We start from the raw sequence: 26,356 nt of genomic DNA, 5'->3' as shown, positions 1-26,356 counted from the left end.
GCTCAGACTAACAACCAGTCTGAACGAACTATCCAGACCTTAATGGACATATTGCATTTTATCCGTTCTACAATTAGCATGGTTATAAAATATAGTTATCTTTATTTTAGTTGCTTGTAACTACGGTTACAATTTTTTATTTTGGGTATGACACTGTTGAGACGTAGTGTGGAGATTTTATGTATAGCATATGTTTCATTGAGGAGTATTATGAACAAGCATTCGAATGATCGAGATTATGATATAGAAAATTTTATAATATTGATGATGTTGCCCGAGAGGGTAGTGCGTAAGCTCGGTTGAGGCTTTGATCAAGCGTTGTATGCGTATTTCCCAATGGGGGGCATGATGGTAATATTGCAGCCTTGGGAATTTGTTGCTTGTTTTTCGAGACAACAATGAGTTGTCAGTACCGTAGTATCAATAACTTATTTGTTGGATTCGTTAAGCAAGTGGACAATTAGACCGTTTATGTTAGTTTACTTATTTGTTGTTTAGGCTTAACCCAAAGTTACTACATACATATCTTTGAAGTACGTGACCCGATGCGTGCTTAGGTGAAACTTTTCTATGTTCAGTTTGGATTTCAATACAAATAATTTTAAATTTTTCATGATATTATATATGTATTTTGACAACTTGTTATTATATATATATATATATGACCTTATGCTTTACTAAAGATATTATATTATAGTTTTGTGCTAAAGGAGAAGGAAAGTAGAGTTTGGGGGCATGAAAGATGGATCATTACACTCCAATCGCGATGGAATGACATTCTCTTTTATGCAACCGCTCTAGCTTGATTTCTTCTTTATGTATTTTCCTTCTATTTTGAATATTTTATGTATAGCAAATTATTTCAAATTTCGGGGATGAAATATTTTTAAGGTGGGTAGATTGTGACAACCCGTCCTTAATTTTACAATAATATAAATTTTAAAAGTGTGAGTTGATGAAAATGCCCCTAGAGGTAAGGATTTTGACTTCTATTGACCATTGTTTAGAGAGACGTATGACTCATACTTTTAGCCTGTTTGCGTAGTACTCGTCGATATGAGCGAGTGAGCGTAAACAAAACGTAATTTGGAGCTATAATGAAGGAGTTATTAATGTTTAAAGTCAGGGGCATTCTAGTAAATTTAACCTTCACTCTAGAAGGCTCCAAATTTTCTGGAGCTATGTGATGTTCCACGTTTGTGGCTGGGATGACAGGAAATAAGAGAAAGGAGAGAGATGGATGGCTGAATGAAAGGGAGATGAGAGAAAATGAGGGATTAGGGGGTTGCCCAATCATAAACAAGAGAATGGAAGGGAAAGGAGAGAAGAAAAAGAAAAAAAAAAAAGAGGCAATCAGATCCCTTTGAAGACCCGCGACCCAACCCGAGTTCTGGTGACTTTCCCGACGGTTTTCCATGCATTTTTCCGGCTTTCCTCGACCTCCCATCACCACTAAACCTCATCACAACATCCCATCATCCCATTCTAGCCAAAATCGACAAGAATTTGTTACGATTTCAAGAAGTTTGAACTCATGGGTGCCGCGAAAACCCTTGCCCAAGATCCACCAATTCTGAAACAATTTCATTCAATTACCACCACCAAAACACTCCTCTAGAGGTCAGGAACAAAGCCCAAACAAGTTTGAGTGCGGCGGAGCACCAAAGTTGACGGATCGAAGCCACCTATTTCTAGGGTTTCCGGCGGGTTCGAGTTAATTGGGGATTTTCCCGGCCAAATTGGACTTGGCCACAGGTATAAAACTTGCTCTACTTATTGAGATCTTCAATATGTGAAATTTGGTAATATTTGGAAAGCGAGTTGAGGCGACGCGTGGGCCAAGAGCCCACCTGACCATCCTAGGCTAATTTGATGCCCTGATTCCATAATTGACATCCATTTAGTGAAATCCTGATGTTTTAATATAGTTTTGTAGTGGACCGCCTAGTTGGCCGCCACTTGGTTATTATATGAATGGACGATCCGATTGTTGGATCAACACCAAACTTTAATACGTGATAGTACATAATATTTGTGGACATTAGGAACTTATAGATTAGGATCCGATGTACAGATCTTCCCGAATTGAATTTCTAAAGTTTGTAAAATCCAAAGTTGACTGCCACTTGAATTTGCCATTGGTAGAGATCCAACCGTTGGATTGTAAAGAAGTTTTAGTATGTTGTTCCAGAAGCATAGTGTGGACTTTGAAAAGTTACGGATTGGGAATCCATGGGCGGATGTTCCAGATTGACTTGTGTAGGGTTGTGGACCTCACCTTTGATAGAGACTTGACTTTTGGACAATATGCTACGAATTGATCTTAAATATTAAAATCAATATTACTAGAGACTATGTAGGGCTTAGTGCACCTATATTGATTAGTGAGTTGTCCCAGAAAATATATACATCAGTTAACTTTTACAGTTAACCGTTGACTTTTTGTAAAATTTGACGGGAACCCTCCTTAGCGTGTTTCGACGCGCTGATTCCGAATCCGCCGTCCGTTTTCCAAAATTCAACAATTTTAGGATAGTTCATTTATTAGCCATACTTTATATAAAAAAGCGTAATTTCATTAGCACGTTATATTTACCTAAATGGTTTCGTTTCTAGGCGCATTGCTAGGTCTCTTGATGCTACTTGGCGACATGAACTATGAGTAGATCTTTTCTTTATATATACTAGCATTTGCCTACACACTTTGTGTGTATGAACACATTTTTTTAGAAAATAAGAAGGAAAGAAGGAGAGAGGGAAATGAATGGGAGGGAGTTGGAGGTTTTTGTTTGTGTTTTTTTTTTTTTTTTTTCAAATTGTAGATATTTTAACATCACCTGTAGGCAAGGTTTCAATAAAAAATAGTAAAATTTGGACCTGTGAAATTACATTATTGCCCATTATTTTTTTTTTGTGGTAGAAGACTAATTTGTGTTTTCACCATCTTTTGGTTGACAAAGAGGGTTTTATTAGTCAGTAGATATATATATATATATAGGTTAGTTTCCATATATACAAGCAATGATAAGTTCTTTATGAGATTACCATGATTAAATTAATGTTTATAAGAAATACCTTATTGTTGAGAAATGATGAAATAATCCTACGAGATGCACAAGTAAGCTTAAGAAGATGCCTTGATTAGAATTGCTGACGGGATATGGCATGGCCATATTGATGTTATCTGCTCATCATTTGCTGCACTAGTGTTGGTACTCACTCGGACCAGGGCCAGTATGTGCACATCACACCGTATGCTCACTTTGGATCCATTGTATGTGCTAGTCCTGTCGTACAGGCTGCCATAGGAAACTCTGACTCGTATGTGCTGCATATAATGCCAGTCTTCACGTGATTGTAGTACTAGAGCGTATATTATTATTACACCCAGTCATGTTCATGTCAAAATGCCTCTGCATGAACTTGTGTGTCAGCATGTGTTGATGAGCACCCGATATGATATGTTGCTTATGTGAGATTTTGTGATTATGGATGTCATGCCCTTATTTACGAGATAATGTGCCATAATGAATTCTTGAGATTTTGCAGGCTACGGTAAGTATTTTCTTACTATATACGTAGTATATATATATTTTGGAAACTATACTGGTTTTACAACGAGGGGTTATTATGTTTTTGAAAATGATTTTTGCAAAGATTTGTTTCTAGGCCCACTACCCCTTGTTTTTGGCCCTTACAGCTTTTATTGCAAAGCTTGCATATCGACGAGGATTCTTGACAAATCTTGGTGTAGACGATTTGTCACATCCCAGCCCGGGCCCCCACCACATCCCAGACTCGACTCTACCATAACACAATATTGTCCGTTTTGGGCCCCGACCACGCCCTCACAGTTTTGTTTCTGCGAACTCACACGAGAACTTCCCAGTAGGTCACCCATCATGGGACTACTCTTGAGTGCTACTCGCTTAACTTTGAAGTTTCTACGGAACCCAAAGCCAGTGATTTCCCAAAAGCCCTCGTGCTAGATAGAGATGGGAATATATATATATATATATATATATATATATATATATAAGGCTTACAAGATCCACTCCCCTGGGCATTGTGGGATGTTACACGATTACCTTCGATAGTATAATTTTCACCCTATCTTACTATACTGTACTTATGCTTTGATATCACGTGTAAAATAGATTCATTCTCACTCACCAGGCACTATATTACTTAGGCACTTTTAGGTTTAAGTTTATACACATTTTCCACATCACTACACTTTATGGCTTTGTCATCTTCCAAGGGTCGGTCAGCACATTTCGGTTCAGAGTTCAAGTGAATATTTCGGGTCATAATGTGTCAAAAATCTCGATTGGTAATTAATGAAAACCAAAACATGAAAACTATTAAATTGGCATTCGATTTTTTGTTATAAAAATAAAACAAATAAAACACGAAACGGTTTTCAAATCGCTCCTTAGTTTGTGAGCATCTGAATTTTTGAATTAACAGACTCTGTTTAGTGTGTACCTTAGCAATGTTAATATTCTGGAAGAAATCACCCAAGGAGATGAAGTCCCTCAATCTCAGCCTTGTCCTTTTTGAACCTAAAATAGTAATTGTGCTGTACACAAGTTTCCAGCATCCACCCACCTTCCAATTAAACAAACCAATCAAAATACAAAAATAAAGAATATATATTTATATACGACTAACCAGTAAGTAACTTAATACGGAGTTAGTAACTTCATACAGAAGTAACTACTCTGTTTGATACCTTTTGTAGATTAAGAACACGATCTGGAGTAGGATTCCGAGACTCGAGCTGGTTGACGAGAGCTTCAATCTAAGATTTCTTTGCAGACGGGACTCCGAAAATGCCTCTATTGATTCCTTTGATTGCTTCGAAAAGCTCTGTCTTAATAACCTCATCATCCCCAACGTCTAAGCTGGAGCTCGAACTTTCTTCTGCAACTGATCTCACTGTGTAAGTGGGTCGCCATAACCCACCAAAACTCGTGCTTTGATGCGCGGTGGTGATCAAAACACGAGCAGTGCCGATATGTTTGTGGGTCTAAGACTAGCTACTGGTGGAAATGTTATTGCATGGGAAGCTGGGATTAGTGGGTGAACAAGCACGGTGGCCATGAATCTTCCAATGACTCGTCGGCACAAGAGATGTTCACTGCTTCCTAGTGCTCCCCAAGCGCATGGTCCATGGCAGTGAGAGAGAGGGGTAATGTTATAAAGACTAAATTTTGAGATAAAATTTGAAAACTAAAAGATGTGTCGCCAATATAAGTGAGCATATTTATCGACGTTTAAATAATAAACCAATCATCAAGTCCTATATCTTTTAGTTTTCAAAATTTAATCTTCCTAATATTACCCGAGAGATGGATGGGGGAAAGCTTTTAGGCTGTCATTGTTTGTTTGTTTGTTGGTTTTTCTTATTTTAATTTGTTTGTGGACATTTTGGAACTTGAGAGATCATAAATGTATTCATTTTTAGGTCCTATATTTTATTTTAAGAAAAATTAGGTTCACACCTCTATTCTTCCTACTTCATTGATTAAAACTTTATTCCTCTTTAATTTTTTATCAAGGTCCTTATATTTTAATAAATGTCATTAATTATTTTAATAATAAAATTTTTTAATTCTAAATATATTCATTTAGTATTAGAAATGTTACATTTGTTGTATTTATATTCATGGCTAAATTTTTTATCCTGTATTTTTACTTTTAGTTTGTATCCATTTTTAATTTGCAACCTTCTATTTTAATTTGTACTAATTTTCCTCTCAGTTTTAATTTGTACCCATATATTAATTCCTTTTTGTGCCCATATTTTTTAAACTCTTATTTGTATTTGTATTTGTACCCATATTTTTTAATTATTTGTACCCATTTTTAATTTTGCTAAATGTACCCATTGACACACCCTGACCCGAAAAGTCCACTTGGACTCTGAAATCGAGTTGTGCTGGCCAACACCTGGAAAGTAACGAAGCCATAAAGTGTAGTGTAGTGGAAAAAAATGTGAATGAATTGAAACCTAAAAGTGCCTAAACAAAAAAGTGTGCGGGTGAGCAGGATTGCACCCATTTTTGTCACATCCCGGCCCAAGCCCTCACCACATCCCAGGCTCGACTCCACCATAGCACTATATTGTCCGTTTTGGGCCCCGGCCATATCCTCACGGTTTTGTTTTTGGGAACTCACATGACAATTTTCCCAGGGGGTCACCCATCCTGGGATTGCTCTCATGCGAACTCACTTAACTTCGGAGTTCCTACGGAACCCGAAGCCAGTGAGCTCCCAAAAGGCCTTGTGCAAGGTAGAGATGGGAATATACGTACAAGGCTTACAAAATCCTCACCCCTAGGCGATGTGGGATCTAACAATCCACCCCCCTTAGGGGCCCAACATCCTCATCGGCACACTTTCGGCCAGGGAGTGGCTCTTATACCAAATTGTCACATCTCGGCCTAGGCCCCCCCACATCACGGGCTCGACTCCACCGTAGCATAATATTGTCCGCTTTGGGCCTCGGCCATGCCCTCACAGTTTTGTTTCTGGGAACTCACACGAGAATCTCCCATGGGGTCACCCATCCTAGGATTGTTCTCGTGCGAACTCGCTTAACTTCGGGGTTCCTACGAAACCCAAAACCAGTGAGCTCCCAAAAGGCCTCATACTAGGTAGAGATGGGAATATACATATAAGGCTTACAAGATCCTCACCACTGGGCGATGTGGGATCTTACACCCATGCTAATTATATTATTTAATTTATGTTTTAAAATATATCAATAGTTATTTTTTAAAATGTGTTAATAATTATGTGGGTACATTATTTATGACAGCCTGTCCCAAATTATTTGTACCGTAGGTGTGAAATGACGCTTTTGCCCTTGGTTGTTAGTTGCCGTTGTGCGGTGTTGTCTTGTTGTTTCTTTTTGGTTGTTGACTCATCCAGGACCACACACCCATGGACCTTTCTCCCTCTCTTCTTTCTCTCGGATTTTCTTCCATTTCCCTTGCAAGTGTACGGACAAACTTCAAAACCAACCTTTCACACACAGATCAACGTCTAGAAGGTAAGATTCGAACTCCTTGCAAGCTCTTGAGTTCATCCACACTTTTTGTAGAACTTGAACCCTCGAAAACCCTAGAACCCGAGATCCCAGTTTTCGTGATCACAGAGGTTTCATCGAGTTTTGAGGTTATAGGGAGCTTTAGAACCTTCTCACGAAGCTCGGAGAAGCATTTTGGAAGAAATTGGACGTCAGGAAACTCGAGCATAGTGAGTTGCAAAGCTGACCGGAATATCATGATTTTTCCGATGATATTCCATCGTTTTTGGGTCTTCAAACAGGTAAGGGAATGTTCTACAAGTTATGAGCTTCAATTTGGTACTGATTTCATGAAATTTGGATGAAAAACGACTGAGATATAAAGGTTTAAAGTTTTTCCCAGTTTCCGGCGACGACGATTGAGTCCGGCGACTAGCCCGAGAAGAAAAGGGAATATTCCGTTAATCTTAACGGAATATTCATAACGGTAGTTAACGGCGTCAAGTTAATTTTAACGGAATATGCTTGCTTTTGGACGGAATATTCCTAACAGCGTTAACCACCGCTGTCAGTGTGCCAGGCACGTGCGCGGCGCGTGGATGGTCAGAAAATTATTTTAAAAATATCGGGATGTTCGTGAGGTTGAGTAGATCACGTTGGTATATTCAAACACCCCATTTGAGCATTGTATGAGAAGTTATTACCTAGTTTTGGTTATGTGCTTTAAATTGACATTTTTATAGTTGTTTCGCATACAGATGAGACCTATCCTGAGGACAAGCGTAGTCACTCATGGCTTGGGGGTTACAACCCTTCCACATACCACTGAGTGGGCTTTTGGTTTTCTGTATATACCTATATACTTGAGAATTTTCCCAGAAAATGAAATTGAATGTTTATATGTTTTAAAATGGCATGCAAAGTGTCTGCCTATTTATTTATGCATTAGTAGTTGCATATATGTATGTTTGGTGCTACGGACGCACAAGTAAGTGTCAGGTAAGTTTATAGTTTATAGTTGTGAATTAGTAGTTATGTGAGATGTATTGAGACCTCATAAACCTGCACCCCGGTGCTAGTGCTCCTGCCCATAATTAGGGCATAATCCTTCACGTGATGTTCACCTCCCGCACCACACACTCATCTTGGATCCAAGTTAAGTGCACAGTCCTGTCGTACAAACCACTATAGGTGGTTCCGACTCGTAGGTGACCTGCGATTATTCGCATAGTCTTCACGTGATCGTAGCACTTGAGCGTATTTATTTACACCCAGTCCTGTCATACAGACCACTTTAGGTGGTTCTGACTCGTGTGCAGGTGTAGTGATTGAGTTGTGGATTTGAGCTCTAGATTCAGCCGTACAGGTCACATTAGGTGACTCCGGCTGATATATCATTTACATTGTTTGACATTACCTGGGTTACTTACATCTTATGTTGAGATATTGGTGGCTCACGAGGTTTTAAGTAGCAAGAGCTTTGGTGGCTCACGAGGACTTGTCGGTGGTTCTGACAGAACTTCACAAATGTAGGATCACCTTTGGGTGTTGTGTAATTAGTATTCGTCCTACTGAACTACACTTAGGCTTTTTGGGCTCTGATTATGTTTATCATGCTTAGTCTTACACTTGCATATTACTTTAACTAGTTTATCTAGTAGTTTGGTTTTTATTTATTCGTAATTGTTTTTATTATTTTGCTTCCGTACTGTGCACATGGCTACATCACTCTCACATGACGGCCAGCACGCCTCGATTTCGGTCGGGTTGTGTCATTATTTTTTTGCTATAATTTTTGTGAAGAACAATATTACTTTAAAATTTATTTTTAAGTATTTATTATATTTAAAAATATTATTTGAATTTTTTTAAATTTCATAATTTGTGGGACATTAAATGCATAAATACATGAGTTAAATCTCTTAAATGAGGCTAAGGACCTCAATCAAAATATTTAAACAAATAAGGTTTTAGTCTAACAATTAGGTTGATTAGGGACTGGAACCAAAATGATCCTTTATTCTATTTTTCTTTTACTAGGAACTTAGGCAAATGCTTCGGCAAATTCGAACTTAGACTAATCTAAAGAATTAGGCAATTGTTGAAGCAAAAAAGCCTAGAAGATTTTGATTGAAATGAATTGGGTAGTCAAAAACAAATGTTGCACTCTCCCTCTCTCCCGTACCTTTTATACTCTTTAATTGTTAAAATGAGCAAAAGGTGAATTTGAATCACCTTATTACTACTTCATTGTGAAACTTAACTGTGACAGCCCGTCCCGGATTATTTGTATTGTAGGTGTGAAATGATAGTTTTGCCCCTAGTGGTTATGTTTCGTTGTGTGTTTGTTTTGGGGATTTGGTTGGCTGCATCTGGATCACACACACACACCCACACTTTCATCCTCATCTTCTGCCCTGTCCCGTGTCTCTCTCTCTCTCTCTCTTTCTCTTCTTCTTCTTTGTATGGACAAGACCCAAAACCTGTGGAAACGTTGTAGATCGAGGTGGAGAACTATACCTTGGTGTTCGTGAGGTTCATATGAGTTCAACCATACCCATTTCAAGTAGGAAATCCTTCGATTTCACGTCGAACCATGGAACCTCGATTTTGGTCACTGTTCATGCACACGTGAAATGTCGTTTTTCAGGGAATTTGAAGCTTGTAGGAAGCTTAGTGAGGTCTTTAGGAAGCTTGGAGTGGTTCGTTGGAAGGTTTTAGACGGCGAGATCATAAGTTGTAGGTTTGGCCGGAATATCGTGGGTTTTTCCGGCGAGATTCTGTTGGTTTTAGGGCTCCAAAGTGATAAGGTTTTGTTCTAATTGTTGTAAGCTTCATTTTGGTACCAGTTTCCGGCAACGCAGACGGCGGCGGACGGCGACGGCTCCGGTGAGACTCGCCAGAGAAGATAGGGGAATATTCCGTTAAGTTAACAGAATATTCTTAACGGTGTCAGGTTAGTTTTAACGGAATATACTTACTGTTGGACAGAATATTCCTTAATGCCGTTAGGGATTCCGTCAGCGTGCCAAGCACTTGCCTGCGCGTGGGCGGCGCGTGTGGCCGTGCCTTGGCCAGCACGTGGGGGCGCGTGAGATGTCGAAAAATTATTTTAAAAATATGGGGATGTTCGTGAGGTTGAGTAGATCACGTTGGTGTATTCATACACCCCATTTGAGTATTGTATGAAAAGTTATTACCTAGTTTTGGTTATGTGCTTTAAATTAACGTTTTTATAGTTGTTTCGCATATAGGTGAGACCTATCCCAAGGACGAGCGCAATCACTCGAGGCAAGGGGGTTACGACCCTTCCACATACCAGTGAGTGGGCTTTTGGTTTTTCGTATATACCTATTTACTGAGGTTTTTCCAGAAAATGAAATGGAATGTTTATATGTTTTAAAATGCCATGCTTAGTGTGTGCCTATTTATTTATGCATTTGTAGTTTCATATATGTATATTTGGTGCTACGGACGCACAGGTAAGTGCCAGGTAAGTTATGGTTACGATGATGATTGTAGTTATGTGATACACCTAGAGAGCTCATAACCTACACCCCCATGTTAGTGCTCCTGCCCAGAGTAGGCACAGTCCTTCACGTGATGTTCACCTCCCGCACCACACGCTCATCTTTGATCCAAATTAGGTGCACAGTCCTGTCGTACAGACCACTTTAGGTGGTTCTGACTCGTAGGTGACCCACGATTATTCACCCAGTCTTCACGCGATCGTAGCACTTAAGCATATTTATTTACACCCAGTCCTGTCATACAGACCACTTTAGGTGGTTCCGACTCGTGTGCAGGTATAGTTAGTGAGTTGGGTATTTGAGCTCTAGATTCAGCCGTACAGGTCACGTTAGGTGACTCCAGCTGACATGTTACTTGCATTGATTGACATTACCTGGTTTACTTACATTTTATGTAGCGTCATTCGACATGGCATATTTCTGAGCATGTTTTCTATATATGTGTATATTCTATTTTCTGGGAAACTATACAGGTTTTACGGCGAGGGGTTAGAACTTTTGATAATGAAATGATTTTGAAAAGCTTTGCTTTTACCCACTCACACTTTCTATTTTGCGCCCCTCCAGGTTCTAGTTTGGATTGCTCTTTTGGTGGCCCACGAGGAATTCTCAGCATATCTGACAGATTATCACCAGTGTAGGACCACCTCTGGGTGTGTTTAGTTAGTGTTAGTTCCTTTGGACTGTACTAGGCTCTCAGTGCTCTTAATATTATTTTTCACACTTACGCTTGCACATGTATGTTAATTACTCTGTGTGTAGTTTGATTTCTATTTATTCGTACTTTTATTATTATTCTTAGCTTCTACACTGTGCACATGGTTACGCCACTCTCACGTGACGGCCAGCATGCCCTGATTTTGGTCGGGGTGTGTCATTAACTCACTCCTTTACCTCTTTAAAATAAATAATATCGTTTTTTTCAGAAAAATAAGCAAAATATAAACAAATACTATAATGTTTGTCTCATCCCTTGGAAGGTGTGTACAAGTTTTTAAAACATGTTAGAACCCCAACTTCACTTTTTACTCAATGTATCAGTAACAATATGTATTTATTACAATATTCAACATTTACAACAACAGCAACTTTCTCTTACAACTTTCCATATATAGCAGCAAGCTATCTTAGCTACTAAGCAACCACATCATAATTTAACGCTAATTTTTGTATCAATATTATAAAATATTATGCCAAAAACATGAGGTGGCAGAGAGTCCATGAAGAGTCCCACCTTAAAAGAGTCCTCTTAGAGCATCTCCAAAAGAGATGTCAAAATTGCCACATAGGCATACAACAGTAAAAAAATGGCAGCAAACTAACCGAACCTTCAATTTCTTACGTGGCACTGAATCATTTGAAGGCAAAACCTTTTGCTGTCAAATTCATTAAATGATTTTTTTAATAGATTAATATAATATATAATAAATGTTGTTATGTTTTTGAAATATTTGATTGGTTGCCTTAATCATTGAACTCCACAAAAAGATAAAAAAAATTATTAAATGACATTATTATTTAGCATATCGGGTGGAGCAAAATATTGTACAAAATGTCAAATTGCCACATAAGTTATCAACTATCATTTTGATGTTTAAATTTTGACATCTCCTTCGAAGATGCTCTTAGCATTTCTCTTAAGGAAAAATTTAACAGAAATCATCAAAGGTGGTACTTTGGCACCAAAATTGAAGTCTAAGACCATCTCCAAAGGAGATGTCAAATTTTAACATAAAATTTGAATTTGACAGCCTATGTGGCATTTTGACATCTTTTAAAATTTTATTCTCCACCCGATATGTCAAATTAAATTATTATTTTATTACACTATTTTTTTTTTTCATAATTGCTATTATATATTTTATATTTTTACATATATAAATAATTTGATAATAGAAATTCATATGACGGTACTAGTCCCAGAAATTCATATGACCTTTACCCGGAGATCATCCACTTGAACCCAGAAACTCCACAGCCCCAAATCTCTACCCTTCCCTTGACATAAATGACCTTTACGAAAATCTGTTCCCCAAAAACCCTAACCCTACCTACCAATACCACCCCTCTGCTCCGCCTGCGGCATCAACTCCACCCTAGTCGGCAACGAGATCCAGTGGCCTCTGGCTAAGGACGAAGGCGCCATCAAGCTTGACCACTTGCATTACTTCTTCACCCTCTACGCCCCGCCAGATTCTGACTTCGGGCCCGGATCGGACCCGAAAGCGAAGACGAACTATCTGGACAATTTTTTGAACTACGGATTGATGATTGCGTCGAAAGGGCAGAAGGGATTGGCGAAGGAATTGGATAGGATTTTGAAGAGTTACTGCAATTTTTCAGTTCAAAAGGTTTTGGATAAGGTTAAAAAGAAGGGGAGGCGTTAGACGATGCCCTGGCGCTGGAGACCTTGCTGGAGGAGTTGAGCTCGGAGAAGAAGGAGTTGAAGAAGAAAACAATAAAAAAATATTTAATAATTAATTATAAAGCATTTGACGCTGCTGTCAAATTTGGCAGCAAGTGGGAGATATGTCAATCCATGTCATACCACATCAAATTTGGCTTCTCAGTTGGAAATCATTGTTGTTGTCTTTTGTTATTGTTATTACTGATTTGGACATTTTGACATCTCGTTTGGAGATATTCTAAGTGGTAATTAGACAAAACTTTTAGTAGAGGTCGCAGGTACACACACTTTTAATAATTTAGGAGGTGTTTGTGGCAATGTTTGTGCAAATTTTCATAAAAATATTTTTTATTATCAACTTTATTACATGCCTTTTAATGGAGCAGACATGTCTGCCATGTGTCTCGTTGATTAACTTCACATGGAGCCGTTGGGACATAAGAGCATCTTTAAAGTAGATTTCAAATTTCTAGGTATAATGTTATTGTGCATATTTGACATCAAAAGTCTTTTCAATCGAAGTATTATTTGCTGACTGGATTTGAAGACTTTGTGATTTATAATTAAATTTGACATCAATGTGAAATTTATTTTTAATTCATTTTAATAGTGGATCCTTTATTCTACTAATATTTCAATCAATAAAAATTCTATTTCATTTTTTTTAATAATTACAACCATTAAAGCTCTATTTAAATAATAAAATAATATTTGACAATGGTCGGAAAAGTATAAAATTTGACATAAGACTTCAGATTGCCACATTAGCCATAAACTATAATAAACTTTTATAATTTAACATTTCCCTTGAAGATGTTCTAAGGCGTATATTTTGAAGCTGCAAACGCTCTTGCCATGTTTTACATTTATTGACACGCAGTGATTCGAGAGCAATTTGTTCTTTCGCCTTTTCAAAAAAACAAAATAAAAAAAAAATGCATGCCTCGTAAATCAACATATGCGCCACGCATGTGTTTCGCATGGAGCTGTTTTGGGCTTTGACATAATGTATGCCTTGTAAATAAGCAGATGCTCCTAGCATGTGTGTCGAATTGGTTGCGTCTAGCAGCATACATGCATGTGATGCGTGTCGTATTGATTGGCTCCGCATAGACATGCTTCTTAGTGCAGTTCCAATGTTGTTAAGTCTTTCTAACCAATAGGTAATTTAATCTCCCAAGTGAATAGTAATTTTCTTTAATGAACAGTAATTGTTTAAGTGCAATTCCAATATTGTTAAGCCTTTCTGACCAATAGGCAATTCAATCTCCCAAGTGAATAGTAATTGCCTTTAATGAACAATAATTGTTCAAGTGCATTTTCATCTATAAACTGAATAGTTCAGGTTATTCATATTAAAATATTATTATTATCTTTTATAAAATAATTTAAAAAATAATTTTTAAATTCAGAAAATAATAAAAGATTGGTTGAAGTATTTGAAAATGTTGAAATGTAGTGTAAAGTGGAAGAACATGGTTAGATATTTCTAGAAAATAAATTATAATTTTTTTTGTATTTTTAATTATTATTTATTTATTTTGTTGTATTTGATTATATATATATATATATATATATTTTTTTTGTATTTTTAAGGAACTTTTTTATTATTTTCTTATAATTTTTTAATAGTGGCTGACCTTAGTGTGTCATCACATAACCCTAGAGCTAGGCTAGGTAATTCTAGCTTGGGTCTAATTGGGTTACCCCATAGCCCAGTGGACTTAGGAGGGCTAGAGGAGATTTTGATGGAGGAAGGGGATTTAATCCATTATCTTCTAGGAGATGGCACCATTCTGGAAGCGCTCTTAGGCAATCTCTAATGGAATGTTATATGATCAAATATAGCTCATTAATTTTCACACAAAATCTATCTGCTATGAAGAGCCAAAAAGAATTTTCCTTGCCATTTTGCATTCCAAAGTAAGCAGGTGAACTACTTTACACTTTCTATTTAGAAGAATTTCAACAGCTCACCAGAAGCTTGGTAATTCGAAGACATTATGGATTCAAACTCTGCATCTGCTAAATCCGACTAATTCCTAAAGGAACAATGCTTGTTTACTCAAGAATAAGCAAATACATAAACTAAGGTCGTTTAGTCAATCTATTATAGATTAGTCAATCTATTGTTTATACATAGACAGTCCGTAATATTTTTACCCATTTCGTTCATCTATTTTTATACCATTAGACTAAACGACTTTAGTTTAAATTGATCTTTTACAGATGCGATCTTTATAGAGTGGTTTATAATATGAACATTATAAACACAGAATTTTATAAATCGACAATAAACAATTTTGAGTATGAACCCCTACTCATACTTTGAGTAGCTAAGTTTTATTCGGGCTTGCCATTTTCAGTTTGGATTATCTTCTAGACCAACAATGTGCACCAACCCCACACGTGCAAAATGTATTGGTGATGCTGGGTTTGTTGTCATTCGATGTGACCCAGTTCACCAAATATCACACACCTGCATCAAATTAGCCGTAGGATGCATTGGTCGTTGAAATCCAACCGGTCGGGAAGATGATGGTTGGTCTAGTGTGTTGTGGTTCAATTTGAGTAGGGTTGCTATTGGGTTTGTACGATAAAGAAGGCGGAAAAGAGAGATAAGTAGGGACAAAGATGAGCACATGGGAGAGTCTCATTGGTAATTCTATTAACTTTTTTTACAAATTGCTTATTGGTAATTCTATTGACACTCCACAAAGTTATAAAGACCCCATTCTTTAATTTTTTTTTTTTTTAACTTCGTCTTTCGCCCCTAACTTTTTTTTTTTTTTTTGATACAATTGTTTAATATTATTACCACATAAACTTTACACAGCAAAGACTAACGAAGGCTCACACCATATATACAAAGCAAAAATTGACCTTAAAAACTAGCACCAAGGGCCTAAAAAGGGGTAAGGCCCATAAACAAAAGTACACTGAAACAAAACCCTAGTCTTCTGCTACATCCGCCACTGCAGCACCACCTGAGCAGCAGGAACCATGGACACCAACGAAAGTCAAATTTTTGACCACTTAACGCTTCAGAGATGGGAGGAAGGAAGACCCCATAATCCATCAATGAAACCCTATCCGAACGCAGCCACCAAGTAGAAGAAAACAAAGAAGCTTGTGAGATTCCCACAAGCGACACTACCAATAAAGGCAAATCAAGAGAAGGAGGTGGTGTAGACACCCAAGCCAATAAGCATACCGGAGCTCTACAAACCTTTTCAATTAACCGCGACAAATCATGGTTAAAAGTGACTGCAAATAGAAGTTGGGAAGAAATTGATGAAAAACTAAGCCAAGTCAAAAACGAAAAATACAACGAACAATGAGACCATAATTTTCACCTTCACAGAACAATGAACATTTAAACCCACTCCAACAGGCAATAGCTCAAGCCCAGAGTGGAGGCGATATCGCATACCACCCTTCAAGGGATGATACAATAAGGTGGTTCCTAGCACTATTTTATGCACTCTCTCCGCCCACAGACTCAAGCCACTCCGAGCGGAGTGAGTTACCTCCAGGGTTTTTTCCGTGCCAACTGCTCCCACTCAACAAATTGTCATGTCTAATCAGGGCAACACCCTTTCACCCCCATAGGGTGTCAGGGCTGACTGATTAGCATGGCTGATATGACAACACAAGTTCCACAAGGAGCAGATGTCTCTACTTTGAATGGGGGACATGTCCGACTGGACAGGTTATGCCATTAACCCTCCACATATTTTGACGACTCATAGAAGTGTCAGAAAGCGCAAGCCAACTCCTCCTGGCCTATAAATAGGAGAACCGACTCCTCACAGAGGGTTAGACATTATAAACCCACAAACACTACAATACTCATGGTTTACACATAACCTGACTTCACCATCGGAGCGCCTACACCGAGAACCACCACTCCGGTGCTTGGCCTAACGATCTTTGCTTGTTCTTAGTATGTGCAGGTCGGGTTCCCTGCAGCTATCCAAAAACTGCTCCAACAGTTTGGTGCCTTCGTTGAAAGTTCAAATCCAGAGTCTCCCGTAAACGGCTATATCCTTACACATGGCCGAATCATCCTAGTCCACCATACGACCCAGACTTCCTTAGAATAATTGTAACTCCTTCAATGATTGAGGCAACTGCTGCTAAAATTGTACCCCCACCATCTGCCGAGGAAGATCGCACACCACCACCTCGACCTGCATTGTCGGCGCTGCTAGGACATTTATGGCAGTCCACTAATGGGTGTATCTGGCCATTGCTATCACAATTGATTACGCTCTTTTTATTTATTTATTTAACAAACGATATTATTTACATTAAGAGAGATGGTGAGTTTAGCCTTACAATGGATCAACAATAATATGGTTCAAATTCGATTTTGGCGAGAATCAAATCTAAGACCTCTCACTTACAAGTGAAAGGGAATATCATTATACTGTAACACTAAGTAGCCTTGATTATGCCCTATTGAACTAGGAATATTTGTGTAATATGCCATACTACCATTTAAAAGTGGTTATGCCTCAGATCATAACAAATGAACTTAAGAATTCCCTCATTCTCCCTCCAAATAGTTTTTCTCTACAACAAAAATAAAAAGATGGTGCTATCTACACACCTATTTATACCTCTCACACACCCTTCTTAATTTCTGCCTGTTAGATCGAATCAATTGAAGAAGATGAACGGACAAACATTAGCAAGAGTGAGAGAGAGAAAGGAGTGTCAATAGCACTACCCAAATACAAAATGTTATCAGGGGCCTTGAAATTCTCTAATAACAGATGAAGCATTTGATCTAGAATTAACTGCAAATCTTAGGCCTTCGTTGCATCATCACCTTACATCAAATCTGAACTACATCTATGGGTATCTGATCCCATAATCACCTAAATTTGACCGCAAACGTGTCAGCACCGGGACTATGGCCACCGGCATGGCTGGTCAAGTAATCGGTTCCGGCCAAAAAACTGGCTTTGACCCTGTCCAGCCCAAGTTTGTCCATTACTTGGCAGAAGGAAAAGAAAAAAAAGACACCTACGTGACGCATCCACAATAGTATACAAACTGTTACAATAATTATCATAATATTATCACCATATTCTCACACTTAAACATTTCGTCTAATTCTCCAGCAAACTCGAAATATATTGTTATGAGCTACAGAATAAACTTGAAACCTTTCGAAATTGTGTTCATTCAGCAGGTTTAGATACTTGAGACTCCAGCTGTTGTTTCCACTGCTCTGGTGTCAGAGCTTTCTTTATCGAGAGCGCATGAATCTCCTTCATCTCCTCTTCCAAAGAAGAATTTACCAGCCGATGCCTCTCCAGCAACCTCTTTCCTTCAAATTGCGCTGATACTATCTCAATAGCAAAGCTAGCACCACATCTGACAACCGTCAACATTCAATTAAATAAAACGAGGGGGAAAAGCACTCCGAAATTTCTTAAATTAAATGTAAAATTGATTCCACGAAGTAACTTACCCTCCAGATGTATCAATTACTTCCTGAAATACAAAAGTTCAAAAATAAATTAGGAACAAGAAATGACAGATTCAGAGAGGTATAAGCATTGCAAATGCAAGTCATTCCACAAAATCTTTTAAAAGGGTTTACAATAACAGCAATCTGTTTCTAAAGGACTGAATAAAGCACAGGTTTCTGTATTTTTACTTCACTTTTAACTTTATCGACCAAGCAAACTGAAATCTTAATTCAAGTGGAAATTTTGCATACTCAATTCAAGTAAGCATGCCAAATTAGCTTAACCGCTCACAGTAATCCCTTTCACTAAATGAAGCCTACGATCAAATGTTTCCAAAAGCAACACATTGGCAGGATCATTCACTAATTTGATTGTCATGACTAAATTGTTGGAAAGACAGAGTGGTCTGGTCAAACAATGATATTAAGAAGAACTCAAAAATGTACAGGTTGCAAATTAATAGAGCAAAGCACATGTGAGAGGAACGTAAAAGTTATTTAAGCTTTTCATGCATTTTCAGCCATACCATAGAGATATAATCATATATAATGATCAGCTGTACTACAAGCAAGGAATTTGCATAAAATAGCGGAAAATTTCCACATTTGGTCTCTCTAGTTGTCCTGAATACCAATAAGTCCCTAAGGGTTGGCTCAATTCCGCTTTGTTTAGTGGCTCTTCGGTGCTCCATCATTATCTAAATGGAATGTCTGATTTGGAGCAATTTGACATGGCAAGAAAACGATAGAAGACTATAAGAGTAGTTTTGCCGAGTTTTATGCTACAGAAAAGAAGGTGGAAACCATAATACACGGGCAAAGAATGTAGGTTGACCTAAATTAAACAATCCACTCAATGAAAAAATCCATATCTTCTTACTTGGCAGCAATTAAAATAAAGCAAATACAACCAAATGCTTGAAATTTCTTTTAAATTTAAGAATGATTGCTGATGCACCAAACTTCTAACCTTGTAGGGTCTCTTATGTTTATAAAGTAATAGCGGGAAGAGCAAACTAGACTAAGCAACTATTACAGGTAAAATATCTTCCCCAATATCTGTTGCCAATCCACACTGCATCTTACATTCTTGGAGTCTTGATGGCTGAAACTTCTAAATGTCTAAAAAGGATGTTGGGATTCTCGTGTATTCTTTAGGGAGAATAAAGTGAGAAATTTTGTGGGTTTTGTTTAAGGGTTAGGGGAGGACAAGGGCTCTTATTTTTTTAATTTATTTTCAGTTTCAAAAGGTTGTTGTCCTTAATTTTTTTCAATCAGAAATTGCAAAATTGAATAGCAAAAACACCCACACAATGAGATCATACCCAAAAGAACATTGTCTCCAAACAAAAGTCCCATCGTATTTGACACTAACGAAATTGAAAACTAGCACAGAATAACACATTAACTCCTAATGTCAGTTATTTAACTTTTGTTCTAAAAGTTGAAAAAGAAGTAATACCTTCTTCCTTTGCCAAATCTAGATTCATTATCAAAGCCTACGAATCATACCACAACAATTACAGGACTTCCCTGGGTGTCAACCGTAAAAATCAAGTTTGTGCATATGCAGATGGATAACACTAACATTAATCTGATTGACCTCTCAAACGATATTGGCTGCTACTCGACTGCCTTTCAGATGACATTGTTTAACGAAGATAAAGGAAAAACTAAAACGCAGATACAAAGACAGCCTCAAAATCTTTCCCACCAAAGGCTGTGTACATTTTACCATTGGAATTTAGAGCACAAATGTAACTAGTAGAGCCACGATACGTTTCGTGCAACTGATACAAAAAGTCCTCAACAATCCCTTCTTAATTTTCTCCTTCTCACAACACATAGACATGTTTGAACTGATCAAGTGCACATCGAAAACAAATCGAACAAATTTTCCTTTTCATGAGTTGTTAAGAACAAAAAAAACCAACTCCAATTCCCCTATATTGACACGGAATTTTCCACAATTTACCGATAATTAGTTAAATCTTGGACAATTTAAATCAGTTTAAAGTGTTTAAATTCAATTACTATAACATAATTGAACTACATAAAACAATGAAGCAAAACCCTATATTACCACAACAGTCCAATCCCTGACTAAAGAAAATTAAAGAATCTAAAGTGAAGTGCAAATTGAACATCGCCTAATTAAAAACTAATCTAAAGAGAACAGAGAGAGCTTACGAGATGTGCAGGGTTCAGTTTTGACGTCAGTGAAGACTTCACTTGCTCCTTTGTCACTCCCATCTCTTTCTCCCTCTCCCTCTGTCGCTCGCTCTCTCTCTCTCTCTTCCTCTGATTCTTGCTCGCTTTTATTTCGTTCACAACTCGAGTGGTGGCTTAAATTGGGGATTCTTCTTGGGCGGTATTCAAGGCCCATTGTAAGGCCCAAACTTAAGTTCACCCTTAAGGATGATTTTCGAATGGAGTAGATCGGAAACAACATAGGGTTTTTAGAAGGAAAATTTTATTTGAACCTATATAATCTCCTATTATATCCAACTTATTTTCTACATCCATATAATTGTTAATTAAATTACTGATATATCTGTAAACCCAAATTTACTACCTAAATCACCCTCACAACCCAATTCAATATGTAAATTTTATCTTTACAACCATTCAAAAAAATAAAAAACCACATAAAATTCATTACACTTTTAAACTTAGCAGTTGACAATATGTAATTTTCGCCAAATATTCACTTGCCCAATAGATTAAAAGACTAATTTGAGTTCCTATTTCTTCTGATTTCTTGGTTCATAGCGCACAACAATGGTGACAACTCGTTTTCCCTCATTGACAACTTTGTTGCTACTGGTCCAATACACTTGTATATACATACCTATCTTAAAAATAGGTTCAGTAGCAGGACAAGCCAACTTCAGCACAAACCAAGCTACTCTTCAAATCCACACCCAAGAAACCTGTCATTTCCCGTTGAGCTGGAATTCAGAAACAACAATTTCAGTGGTACCTTGCCACCGGAATTGTCTCATCTACATAGGTTGAAGTTGATTAGCTTTAGTTCAACGACTTGAATCTTTAAAGGAACCATTCCAATATACATACGTATCACGTATGTTTTGATTTTTCAGTAATTCTAAACTTGATTGGCAATAAAGATCGGGGGAGTGGTTCTTTGTGCAGCTAATGCTCTAAAAGGTCATATTCATGTTGTTGTCTTGAACATGTCCTCTTTGATAGTTTTGGCTCTAACCCTAAACAATTTAAGTCGTAGTTTACCAGACAATATATGCCAACATCTTCCAATCATTCAGGGGTTGCATTTGCTGCGCAACCAGTTTGATGGAGGGTGAATGTAGGATAAATAATATGGAGTGTTTGATTATTGGGTGTGGATTTATTAATAAATTTTAGTTTTATTGTTAATTTTATCTTGTACTTAATGGTAATTATATTATAGTATAAAAAGGACAATTTACTTTTAAAGTTTAAGTTGGGTGTAAAAAGAGATTATATGGATTCAAATAAAATTTGTCCCATCCTGGCTTAGGCCCCAACCATATCCCGAGCTCGACTCCACCGTAGCACAATATTGTCCGCTTTAGGCCCCGACCACGCCCTCACAGTTTTGTTTCTGGGAACTCACAAGCAACTTGCTAGTGGATCACCTATCCTAGGATTGCTCTTGCCCGAACTCACTTAACTTCGGAGTTCCTACGAAACCCGAAGCTAGTGAGCTCCCAAAAGGCCTCGTGCTGGGTAGAGATGAGAATATACATATAAAGCTTACAGGATCCACTCCCCAGGGCGATGTGGGATGTTACAATCCATCCCTCTTAGGGGCCTAAAGTCCTCGTCGGCCCACCTTTGGCCAGGGATTGGCTCTGATACCAAATTGTCACATCCCGGCCCAGGTCCCCACCACATTTCGGGCTCGACTCCACCGTAGCAAGATATTGTCTGCTTTAGGCCCCGACCATGCCCTCACGGTTTTGTTTCTGGGAACTCACGAGCAACTTCCCAGTGGGTCACCCATCCTGGGATTGCTCTCGCCCGAACTCACTTAACTTTAGGGTTTCATAGCCCCGACCACGCCCTCACGGTTTTGTTTCTGAGAACTCATGAGCAACTTTCCAGTGGGTCACCAATCCTGGGATTGCTCTTGCCCGAACTCGCTTAACTTTAGAGTTCCTACAGAACCCGAAGCCAAGGGTCTCGTGCTAGATAGAGATGGGAATATACATATAAGGCTTACAGGATCAATTCCCCTGGGCGATGTAGGATGTTACAATCCACTCCCCTTAGGGGCACAACATCCTCATCGGCACACCTCTAGCCAGGGATTGGCTCTAATACCAAATTGTTACATCTTGGCCAGGGCCCTCACCACATTCTAGGCTCGACTCCACCGTAGCACGATATTGTCCGCTTTGGGCCCCTACCACACCTTCATGGTTTTGTTTCTAGAAACTTACATGAGAACTTCCCAGTAGGTCACCAATCTTGGGATTGCTCTCAGCCGAACTTGCTTAACTTCGAAGTTCCTACGGAACCCGAATCTAGTGAGCTCCCAAAAGGCCTCGTGCTAGGCAGAGATGGGAATATACATATAAGGCTTACAGGATCCACTCCCCTAGACGATGTGGGATGTTACAAAATTTATCTCTTCAAAATTGGAGTAATCTAAAAAATTTCGTTTTCAACTTCCGTTTTAAAATTTTGAAACCATATTGGATCGGATTACAATTTTTTTTGGAGGAATATACAAAATTTTCAAAATTCGAGTAATCTCGAAAATTTTAAAATAAGAGGAATCGTGAAATTTTCAAAACATAATTTGAAAATTCCTATAATTTATATGTTTTTTAATATTCTTGAAATGTTTCGTTATGCAATTTATTCTTCTTTCTTAATATGTGGTATATGCTTATCTATAAATTCAATTAATTTTTAGCTATACTTGTATGCTTTTCCTTTTTAATATATAAGTGTATGTGTCTTGATATTAATTACGACACATATGTAATTGGGTAAATCATTAATAGATCAAATTTATGAAACTAGAAGATCCTATCCTTTATGATTATATTACTTTCAAGGCAAGGAAACCTATCATGTTTACTATAAATAAAGGCACAAGGCATGAGGAACAACACACAGAATTCCTCAAGCCATTCTCAATCTCTATTTGACGCAGCCTTTAGTAAAATAGGCCACAACACGCTCCTGACACTGTGCTAAGGATATTTCTACTACAAACCAATTCACAAGATCCATCATTGCAATCTAAGTTCTAAAACACAGTCTTAATTGATGATATTTTTCTTTTTCAGTTGAATTGCATGAAACGTTCTCCATTGAGCATCAACCTAAATTTTTGATTACCGAATTATATATTCTACTCAAATTATTGTTCACAATTATGTTTGACCAAATTTGTGCACCGTTGGAAAAGGTGGGGATGCTCAAACTCGCATACATGTAAAAGAGAACACAATCGTGAGTAAGCCAGGGGGTATGCTAGTCAAAGGCTTTCCGACTGTCAAATTAGTAAGCAATATTAAGACTCACGCAGTGGGCACGAGAATAAGTGTGCAGAGATTGCACTACTAGAGATGAACGCTAAATGGGTCTATTTATACCCGTCGAGGAGAGGACCTTTTAAGATAGTAAAGTCCTTATGAACTGGGAGAATCTCATAGGATATATAGGAAGTAAATATTGCATTCTCTTAGAGCATCTCCAATGGGAGTACCTATTTAGGGACTTCACCATCACCTTTGAGTACTCATTTAAGAACCTAAAGAGAATCTTTGTGTCTCTAAAGGAATATTACCTCCAATAGGAGAGTCTTTATAATAGATCCCTAAATTTCAAGTTTTTATAATTTTATGTGATAATTTGATTAGGTACACATTTTTGTTTATGTTAATCTTTTTTGAATTAATTTAACGTAACGTTGCTGTAAAATGTTTTTGTGAGCATTTAAAAAAAAAAAATTGAAATTCTAACACCAAATCTTTTTTTTTATTTTTTTTAATAAGTAATCAACGCCTTTAAAATTGGACTCGTATATAAAGTTTCAGCCAACATCATCTTCAACTATTTTTTCTCAAAACATTATCTGAATTCACTTATTTGTTTTAGTTACTTCGCTACCTTCATACACCAGCTTCTCATTTGTTTAGCTACATAAGTATTCGTTTGTTTTTTTTCCTCAAACATTATGTTATTATTCATATATGCTTGCTTGTGGAAATTGCACAATTTTTCTTTAATTGCTTCTTGAATAATGAGGTAATATTTCGTTGATTGCTTTGTGGAAATCGAGGTTAGTGCACAATATGTAATAGCAACAGTAACAAATTAGAACCGTTCATGCTCAATAGTAACTGTGACATCCCACATCACCCAGGGGAGTGATCCTTATATGTATATTCCCATCTCTACCTAGCACGAGGCCTTTTGGGAGCTCACTGGCTTCGGGTTCTGTAGGAACTCCAAAGTTAAGCGAGAAGGGGGCTAGAGCAATCCCATGATGGGTGACCTACTGGGAAGTTGCTCGTGAGTTCCCAAAAACAAAACCGTGAGGGAATGGTAAGCCCAAAACGGACAATATCGTGCTACGGTGGTGGAGCGGGCCCGGGAAGTGATTCGCCCTGAGTTGGGATGTGACAATTGGTATCAGAGCCTAACCCTGGTCGTGGTGTGCCGACGAGGACGTCGGGCCCCTAAGGGGGGGTGAATTGTGACATCCCACATCACCCAGGGGAGTGATCCTTATATGTATATTCCCATCTCTACCTAGCACGAGGCCTTTTGGGAGCTCATTGGCTTCGGGTTCCGTAGAAACTCCGAAGTTAAGCGAGAAGGGGGCTAGAGCAATCCCATGATGGGTGACCCACTGGGAAGTTGCTCGTGAGTTCCCAAAAACAAAACCGTGAGGGAATGGTAAGCCTAAAGCGGACAATATCGTGCTACGGTGGTGGAACAGGCCCGAGAAGTGGTCCGCCCCGGGCCGGGATCAGTAACAAACTTTATATCCAACAAACTCAAATCCTGCCTTTCATTTAGAAATTTAAAAAAAAATAATAATAACTAGAGGCCTGCACGCTGGGACCCGCGCCTGCAGCTGCGCAGCTGTCTGGCGAGTTCAGCATCAGTCGAGCATTGAAGGGAAGTGAACTCCAGCTGCATAGTAGCAATTAGGGGTGGATTTTTTTGCCAAACTATTGTGCCGACCGAATTACGAACCGTGCTATACCGATTTTGCACCAAATTTTTTCTGCCAATCATTAATGATACAGTATTGCACTGTACTGAAATTTCATGATACGGTATTAGTAATAGATACCATTACCGCGATACTACTGCACCATACCGAAAATATAATATAATTTATATTTATAATATTCCAATAATTTGAAAATAAAACCCTACTTATATTAGCATTGTTGTTAGTGACTTGAATCTCTTGAGTTGGTGGAAATCAAATACAAAAAAGTTCCCAATTCTTGCACAAATGGCCAATGATATCTTTGCAATCCCCACTTTTACCATTGCTAGTGAAAATGCATTTAGCCTAGGGAGGAGGATTTGTGGACCATTTTAGGGCATCCTTGACTTCTAAAATGGTAGATGCACTAGTGTGTATTAATGATTAGCTTAAGATGGATGATGTAAACTTCTATATGGAACCAATGAAAGACATGCTTCAATTTTACAAGGAAATGGAAGAAGTAAAAACAAGTAAGATGCGTTTTAAACATTTTAGTAAATTTGTTATTAAATGGTTTTCAACTGTAATTCTTCTTGCTACTAATATGTTTTCTTAGTTTGTAATGTAGGTTTGACACAAGCTCAATATTCTACAAGTTCAATGCCTCCTTCAAAAGCTTTGACATCGCAAGCTTGAAGAATTGATC

General features: G+C 38.0%; 1 protein-coding gene and 1 pseudogene across 1 annotated transcript; both read right to left on the bottom strand.

The window, feature by feature from the left end:
- Nucleotides 1-236: 236 nt before the first annotated feature.
- On the bottom strand, nt 237-5,106 carry LOC103934119 (annotated as a pseudogene).
- A 12,920-nt stretch (nt 5,107-18,026) lies between these two features.
- LOC103934105 (protein BOLA2) lies at nt 18,027-20,797 on the bottom strand. The gene is made up of 3 exons (XM_009343805.3): nt 20,649-20,797; nt 18,459-18,481; nt 18,027-18,361 (listed from the first exon to the last, which is right to left on the bottom strand). The coding sequence occupies exons 1-3, from the start codon at nt 20,709-20,711 to the stop codon at nt 18,166-18,168; spliced, it is 282 nt and encodes a 93-aa protein (XP_009342080.2). The 5' UTR covers nt 20,712-20,797; the 3' UTR covers nt 18,027-18,165.
- Between the last annotated feature and the right edge of the window lie 5,559 nt (nt 20,798-26,356).

The sequence above is a fragment of a genome, unplaced genomic scaffold, assembly GCF_019419815.1.
Source record: "Pyrus x bretschneideri cultivar Hongxiangsu unplaced genomic scaffold, Pyrus_bretschneideri_v1 Contig111, whole genome shotgun sequence".
NCBI lineage: Eukaryota > Viridiplantae > Streptophyta > Magnoliopsida > Rosales > Rosaceae > Pyrus > Pyrus x bretschneideri.
The sequence above is the reverse complement of the archived record's forward strand: the minus strand, read 5'-3'. Positions and strand labels throughout refer to the sequence as shown.